Source organism: Pinus tabuliformis, chromosome Q (assembly GCF_031772625.1).
Source record: "Pinus tabuliformis cultivar Carrire ecotype Pingquan chromosome Q, CPIR1, whole genome shotgun sequence".
NCBI classification, from domain to species: Eukaryota; Viridiplantae; Streptophyta; class Pinopsida; order Pinales; family Pinaceae; genus Pinus; species Pinus tabuliformis.
This window is the reverse complement of record NC_142296.1, coordinates 152,842,285-152,850,948: the sequence shown is the minus strand read 5'-3', so window position 1 is coordinate 152,850,948 and position 8,664 is coordinate 152,842,285. Positions and strand designations below refer to the sequence as shown.

At 39.0% G+C, this 8,664-nt stretch overlaps 1 protein-coding gene across 2 annotated transcripts in view; it reads right to left on the bottom strand.

Moving 5' to 3' along the window:
* Nucleotides 1-1,430: 1,430 nt before the first annotated feature.
* LOC149218711 (M28 Zn-peptidase nicastrin) overlaps nt 1,431-8,664 on the bottom strand; it is a 171,813-nt gene continuing 164,579 nt past the window's right edge. For both annotated transcript variants that reach the window (XM_089384132.1, XM_089384131.1), the window contains exons 12-15: nt 4,263-4,430; nt 2,698-2,799; nt 1,951-2,040; nt 1,431-1,859 (exon numbers count right to left, since the gene is read on the bottom strand). In XM_089384132.1, the coding sequence (XP_089240258.1) occupies nt 1,797-1,859; nt 1,951-2,040; nt 2,698-2,799; nt 4,263-4,430 (423 nt within the window). In that variant the 3' untranslated portion in view covers nt 1,431-1,796. The remainder of the gene's footprint in view (nt 1,860-1,950; nt 2,041-2,697; nt 2,800-4,262; nt 4,431-8,664) is intronic.

Genomic DNA, 8,664 nt, shown 5'->3' with positions numbered 1-8,664 from the left:
GACTAATTATCATCAACTCTGTTGTGAAACTGGGCAAAAAATGCCAAAAGAAGCATAAGAAGAAAGAGCGCATTTTTTGTTCTTTTAGAAAAGTGGAAACAGAAAAACATTTCATTTTAGAATGTGAGGCCTTCAAAGATAAGAAGGAAAATTATGCAGATATGCTAGTAGCTATCTCTTGGAATAATCTATTTAACGAGGGGTTTGTCGAAAAGTTGGGAGCATTTATTTTGAAGCTTCATAGAAAAAGCGTCGAACACATCAAGCAAATGAAGAAGCAATCTATCCCATAGGCTATCTTTAGCCTCTGGACGTTAAAATAATTTATTTCTTTCTTTCTTTCTTTTTTTACAAAAATAACCACAAAATTTAAAATTCAATAAAGGGGTTTTACTAACTATTTAAACAATTATGCAACAAATAAAAAATGAATAGAATTTTCAATGAACTTCAAACATAATTACCATTATACATTTATTATATTTACATTTGTTATTAAATTAATGATTCTAAAAAATATTTTTTATTTATATTAATATTTTTTTATTATTTATATTAATATTTTTTTATTATTTATATTAATAATTTATTCTTTATAGTAATTAATAATTATTTATTTATTTTTTAACTTATTTTTAATATTAATAAAAATTTGATTTCACTTATTTTAATATTTTTCATTAATTATTGTGAGCATTTCATTCTAGATAATCTTTTTACCATTTTGTCTTTTTTTACCATCAATGTCTCTCCATTTATGACTCTGCACCTCTCACCTATTTATCTCTCAAAACTTGATCAGATTCCATATCTGAGGATGAGCCACACTTGCAAGCTCGAAACATCGTCCAAAAATTTTGATGTGAGTGATCCACAAATGCTAAAACAAAAAAAACTTTCAAATACTTATAAACTAGAGCTTATATTAATTAAAAAATCACAGTTAAAAATAGTAATAATAATAATAAAATAACAAATGTGAAGCCTTAAGAGAAATAAAAGTTCTAAATTAACAGCCCTAGAAACATGTAATTTTAAGGACATCCTAATTAAAAAGTCATTTTAATACTTCTTAACAACGCTTTCAATATTTGATAATCGTGAGGCCGTTTAAGGGGCTCGATTGGATTGGCATATGTGCCGATATTTCAATATTTGATAATCGTGAGGCCGTTTAAGGGGCTCGATTGGATTGGCACATGTGCCATTATTTGCATGATCATGGCATCTTCATTCATAGTACAATAACCTAACCCCCTACCTACATTTTGCAGAAGACACTAACCTAACCACCTATATCTTGAGATGCCCAATAACTTAGCCTCCTATATAGACGTCATCTAAAAATTTATTACCCGCACTCTAAATCCCGAAGATGCAAAAAAATCGATTCATACAAGCATTTCCAACATTTCCCAACGTAAAAAGAATGAAAAAAATGACAATTTTACATGTGAACTTTTACATGCATTCCATGCAAGCAATGGTACACTCAATTCATGATACAACAGATTAAATAACTGCAGTCACCTCTTCGACTGCAAATGTCATAACCCTGAAAAATGGGCTATCATAACTGGAGAATTCGACAAGCCAACAATATAACTTTCAAGGGCCCAAATAAATAGTACAATTCAAGAAAACAAAACTTCACAGAGAAGACAGAAGAAAAGATGGCTTTAGAACAAAATTAGGGATACATAAAACAGTGGCATTTGTCCAAATGATGAATCCTTCTAGTGAAATGAAAATAGCCTCCTAAGTCGATACAATCAGACTGCCTTAAACTAGAAAACTCATGCTGCTTTAGTCTTGCGTGAGGGAGGACGACGAAAAATGCTGATAAGATCATCCAAACCCTGTTTGCAAAAGTAAGAACTCACATTAGAAAACATAACGCTGACAAAGAACGATATTATGAAAAACAGGCTCCAAAATGCAGAAACTTACCCTTGTTGTGATCACCAGGAAAATAAAGAGAACACTCAAATATGTTGCCACTGCCAGCAAGATAACTAAGTCAAAGGTTACGCTTGCAACCTGCATTAATAGAGCTTACAGGTGTCTGATAGCTGACAAACTCTCACAAATGGGAGCAGTGATTGAAAATAATATACGTTTATATTTACTTAAAAATACATGACAGAATCATAACATCCCAGGACCAATTAATAAGTTGGATTGGTTAATTACAACACGATTTCTAGAACTTCTCACCTCCCTGTTTTCATTGTGCCTAAGTGCACAAAAATGTTTCAAAGCAATAGATTGACAGGCACACAGAAATTAAAATTAAAATTTAAGGTGACAACCTGACTACATACTTGGATTATACTTCTCAATAGTATCCATTTCAAGTTAATTCTAAAATTTATTCTCAATAAACACCAGGTCAGAACCATTTTGGGTCAAGTCATAAAGCTAAAATGATTTGTGTCAAGTCAAATTAGCATGCTACTTTGTTCCCTCAAGGGAAGACAACCCAACTGACAAATTTTATGGCAATCCTATTTCATTCAACTATTCCGTGGCAAAATCCATGTTTTTATGGTTATAATCAACCAACCAGATTCTATTCATTCAATAGATAGGAAGCATGCATGCAATGCTATAAGTTTTCAAAATCAAATCATAATACCTGCAAACATGACCCGTCCTTCAGAAAATTTACGAACAATATAAATGTAAAATTATTACCTGGTAGATACTAAGCTTTGCCTGCGTTACATCATAGAAAGTGAACATGCCATCCATCGATTCATGTTGCACGCTGACCTCGACAGTATGATCAGATAATTCCTGTCATTTAAACAGTTTATGTTTGATTATAAAGAGCACAATCAATAAAATATTAGAGAATGTTAAATACTTGTTGCCAGATTAAACAGAACTATCTCTGATTAATTAACCAACGTAACTTTGAAATGCATGCATAGGAAACAAATAAACCACTTTAATTACAACCTGGATATGCTAAATGAGATGATACGGACAGAACTGTGATTTATGATATGTTGAGGTAGGGATGTTGAGAAAGCTATGAAATAAGCTCCAAACATTACCAATACTCAATGACAAATGTAGGCATCATATCAGACAAGCAGGGTGTTAAGATGTATTCTGATATCGGTATCGTTGTACCATTCTGCAAAGATTGCCATTTGCACTACCGTTCATGTTTTCTGTGACACAATATGCTATTCTGCGAGAGTTAGCACTTTCACTTCCCTGCATCTTTTCTATGTTGCACAATGCAGCTTGAATATTCTCATCATATTTGAGAAAAACCCCAACGATTGGTTTTGAACAAACTGGAGTATACAGAAACCTAGAGGCCAAGTCATCTCCAATGCTATGCAAACAGCTAAGTCACTTTCACTTCTGCATCTTTTCTATGTTGCACAATGCAGCTTGAATATTCTCATCACATTTGAGAAAAACCCCAACGATTGGTTTTGAACAAACTGGAGTATACAGAAACCTAGAGGCCAAGTCATCTCCAATGCTATGCAAACAGCTAAGTTATAAATCAGTGCCAAGACATCTCCACTGCTGTACAAACAACTAAGTTATCCATCAGTGATAGTTTAAATATGAAATCTTCCTGACAGGTTCACATTGACAAGGCAAAGACAAACATTTCAATGAATCTATGGAGGAAACAGTGAACATGGTAGTTTTAGGATACATTAATTACTAATTAATGATCTAATGAACCGATAAGAGGCTGAGGGAATTTCATAAAGTCAACCAACATAATGTTTTCCAGACTTAATGTAACGTCAGATCTGTGCAATGTAAGGTGAGAGACGTCGCTGACACCAGTCAAAATCATAAATTGTGACCAAAAAATTGTAAATCACATTGAAAAGAGACAAAATATGGAGACCAAGATGTACGTATTCAGGTGTAGTCAGCTTTCAGTGGAACCATAATTCAAGAAATGTGCAAGTCCCAATGCTATTGTAACTGAAAAGTCATAATATTAAATAAGACTCACAAGAAAAATTACGACTTCATACATGTACATGTCAATCACATAATAACCTAAGCAAAAGCACAAGCTCATTTTTAGGTTCATACTATTTTTTAATTAACAAGCAGTCAAAATATACAGCACAGCCCCACCTCCAAAAAGTGCACAATTAAAATAGAACTTGTTGTGAAACCAACCATTATATAAATTTATCATCCCATGACAATGTGCAATCTAATTAACAAACATGGAAAATTACTGTCCTTTCATGTTTGAATTAACTAACCTTTTTCAAACCAGTAATAATGGGATCTGTTTTTGTGAGAAAAGGTGCAACTCGAGGAGTTCGAGAAAGTAGGTCCAACCAAAGCTTTACATAGGAAGGATTCACAGCCAAACTACTCCCATCCGCAAAAATTTCAATCTTCCTTCCTTCATGATCATAAATATACCTCTGTCACAGAAAAGTTGCATATATTGCATTAGGCCTCATATGCTGGTATATCAAACAATGCAAGCACTTTTCAAATGGCTTTAAAATCTACTTAAACAGCTAACATCAAAAAAACAGAAACTCTAGCAAAAATAGATTCACTTATGGAATATGTCAGAAAATCATACGTTCACAAAAAATAATAGATAAACAGGAGGATTATTATACTTAAGAAAAACATTCTCAGAAACAAAATAATGAAGAGCAGCAAACAAGAACTCAAGATATCCTGGTGAGGTAAGTCACATGACACCACAATAAAGCAATATGGTTTTTCGAGTATCCAATACAGGCTAGGTAGACCCCCAAAACAGGACATGGGGTGATACACAAATGGTATAGATAGATATAGTAGCCCTGTTACCCACCAAAAAGTGGCTAACCCCATAGGAGAAATTTTTCTCCTCCTTGGACAGCCAGCCAGCCAGCAGCCATTATTGATCAACACTTGACATGATCAAAAAACAAACCCTCCACGTATATGCTCTGGTCAGGTTTCTTTCTCCCATCCGGCATTCATCTTTGAAGGAAGGTGGGTCATGCATCAGCCAGTACTTTTACCATTTTGCAATTGTTGATTTGGATAGCTTGGGAGGTACTCCAAGCCCCAGGGTTCGGGGTTTGGAGGGCAAAGCGCTACAAGGGTCACTTGTGGGCTTGGAACCCATTCCATGAAGCACATTTCTACGTGTGATGGCATGAGACAATAGAGGGTGAAAAGGAGAATCCAACGCTTCGAGAATTGTCGAATTCCGAGTTGTAGAAGTGGACATATGAATTTTTGAAGGTAATTTTGGGGTTGACACCGTAAGTGTCAAGGTCAGCCTAGGGAGTTTTTAGGCTTATGACAGTTGGCAGCCCCTTGTGATGACGTTTTAGCAGCCCTCCTTCATGGTATATATAGGAGGTGATGTGAGGACTTCCTCATCCATTTTGTGCAACAAATACACGAGAGAAGAGCTCGTTGAGAAGAGACTTAGCCCTGTCTTAGCCGCAGAAAGGAGAAAGAGAAGAACAGGTGGGCCGAGGTCTGTTTTAGGGCATCTTTAAGGAAGCTGAGATGCTGGTTTGAGGGCCAAGGCAGGGAAGACACGTTCCAGGGCTGTTTGAGGTGTTTCTTGGGTGGAACAGCCTTGGGGAAAGGCAGTGTTGCTTGCTGTGGGTAGGCTGCAAGCCCTACCAGCTGTTTGAACGGCAGCATAGGGTGTATTGAGGGCTTTATGCCCAGAACAGCAGCAAACCAGAACAGCATTTCTCCAAGGGTAGGCCGCAGTCAAGGAGAGCAATTCTGGGCCAGATTTGAGGGTTGTTAGGGACTGTGTTTGGGTGCCCTGACCAGTCCAGAATTGCAGCAGTCAAAGAGACTTCAAACAGTCAACTGGAGTATGCATTTTAGATGCATCATGTGTGTGTTGGGTCATAGTTTATGACCGGATTTCGATCAGTTTACCTTGCAGCACGTGGGTGCCATTTGGAGGACTTTCTGTGGAGGTGAAAAGTCCATCCTAGGAGCAGAACCTACAGTGAAGTATTGGGCATCATTGGTCTGGTGGAGGGCAGCGTGCTGATAGCCCAAAGTAGCCCTAGACAAGCTATCTTGAAGTGACGAAGAGGAGCTGAAGATTGGGTGAAGTTTGGTGCTGAAGTGCAGCACCTTGATGGACAAAGGTGACAGCTAGCCTGGCAATTTGGTAGCATCAGAGATTCTAAGATTCTAACCTAGACCCAAGATCGTGGGAATTCAATATGGTATCAGAGCGTGTTTGAGCTACTTTGGAAGTCAGAGAATCAGAGTTGTGCACAGCGAAGTACGGCTTAAGAGGGAGTCGGTCACATTATAGGTGACAATGTCGAAGGTGCAAGCTGGAATCTGGTATGAGGACAAGTTGGAGGGGTTGTACAACTATAGTCCGTGGAAGGAAAGGATCAAGTTGGTCTTGTAGGTGAACAAGATCTGGGAGTTTGCCAAGAAAGCCATCAAGAAACCCACTGACCCAAAGTAGCTGGAAGTGTACGAAGATTTGGATACGAGGGTGAGATTGATCATCCTAGATGATGTGAAGGATGCCCTAATACCTCATTTGTTCAGGAAGAACACCACACATGAAATGTGGATGGCTTTTCAAAATTTGTTCCAGAATAAGAACGAGAACCAGGTATTGGTATTGGTATTGGAGGATAAGTTGAAGTCCACCAAGATGATAAAGGATGAAAGCATGACTTCGTCTTTGACGAGATTGTCTGAGGTCAACGATGACCTTGATGTCGTCGATGTGACTATTTCAGATGGAGATATGGTGAGGATTGCCTTGAAAGGGTTCACTGAGCAATGGAAGCCCTTCATCAAAGGAATCGTTGCCAGAGAGAAGTTGCTAGACTGGAATAGGCTATGGGACGACTTCATTCAAGAAGAGTTGCTAGACAAGGATCTTCATTCAAAGAAGACTTTCGATGATGACGTAGCACTTGCAGCGCGAATGAAGAGTAAGCAGAAGGACTTGAGTAAGGTCAAGTGTTTCAATTGTGACGAGATGGGTCATTTTTCGTCGAGATGTCCGATGAAAAATAAGGGAGATGACAAGAAGAAGAAAGGAAAGCAGGTTGTCTGTGTTGCCACTTCTGCTGAGATAGATGATCTTACCAGGAGATTGGAGGAGGGCTTTGCTATGATCTCTCATTTCTCGCAGGGTACTGTTGATGAGGAAGGATGGTACGAGGACAAAGGTGAGACGAAACATATGACAGGGTCACAGGAGATTTTTGAGACTCTAGCTGAATGGGACTCGAAGTTGCACATGGCGTTGGGCGACAAGAGTCAGTTGAAGATCTGAGGATCAGGGGTTGTGCCATTCAGGATGGAGACAAGGCGAGTGATGCGGATCCAGGATGTACTATTTGTACCAATACTCAAATATAGCGTGATTTCTGTCTCGATGATCGAGAAGAAGGGGTTTGAGGTCTTGTTCCAGGCTGGGAAGGCAAGACTCAGGCCTAGAGGCTCTAGCTCCGCTGGTATTGTACTTGGAGTTAGAGTGCATGGTCTACATAGGCTAACGGGAAAGCCTATGGATCATGAGAAGCAAGTGGAGAAGGTGCAGGTTCCAGAGAAGCAGGTGCAGGTGCATGTGCAAGCTTCAAGAGAAGGTACAAGTTCTCGAGAAGAAGGTTCACCTTCTCGAGAAAGTCTAGGTTCCAGAGACTCAGAGGGAGTCGAGTTCGAGAGGGAGCTTGCAGATTCAGAGGGAGACTTTACAGTCCAAGAAAAGTGCATGGTCAGTGGGGAGCACAGGGTGCTCCTATAACTACCAAGAAGGAATCATGGAGAGAGTAGAAGACGTTACAGGATAAGAACTAGGGTGCTTCCAGCATAATAATGACACTTCCGAGAGAGGCATAGTTCACAAAACAGGTATTGTTGCAATTATGAGCGCCAAGAGTTGGGCAAGTGTTGCAAGTAGCGATGATGATGAGTACTTCCTAGTCTTGGAAGTACCTCCCTCGCTAAGAGGGAGTGTTGAATTGGGTAGCTTAGGAGGTACTCCAAGCCCTAGGGTTCAAGGTTTGGAGGGCAAAGCACCACAAGGGTCACTTGTGGGCTTGGAACCCAAGTATGGGGTTTTGCACCAAATCGTGTTTTTGGCATTTCCATGAAGCAAATTTCTACATGTGACGGCATGAGACGATAGAGGGCAGAAAGGAGAATCCAATGCTACAAGAATCATCGATTTTGAGTTGTAGAAGTGGAGATATGAACTTTTGAAGGTAATTTTGGGGTTGACACCATAAGTGTCAAGGTCGGCCTAAAGTGTTTTTAGTCTTATGAAAGTTGTCAACCCCTTGTGATGATGTTTTAGAAACCCTCCTTCATGGTATATATAGGAGGTGATGTGAGGACTATTCCTCATCCATTTTGTGCAAGGAATACACAAGGGAAGAATCTGTTGAGAAGAGACTTAGCCCTATCTTAGTCGCAGCAAGGAGAATGAGAAGAACAAGTGGGTCGAGGTTTGTTTTAGGGCATCTTTAAGGAGGTCGAGATGCTGGTTTGAGGGCCGAGGCAAGGAAGACACGTTTTAGGGTTGTTTGAGGTGTTTCTTGGGTGGAACAATTTTGGGGAAAGGCAACGTTGCTTTTTATTGGTAGGCCACAAGCCCTTCCAGTTGTTTGAAGGGTAGCATAGGGTATATTGAGGGTT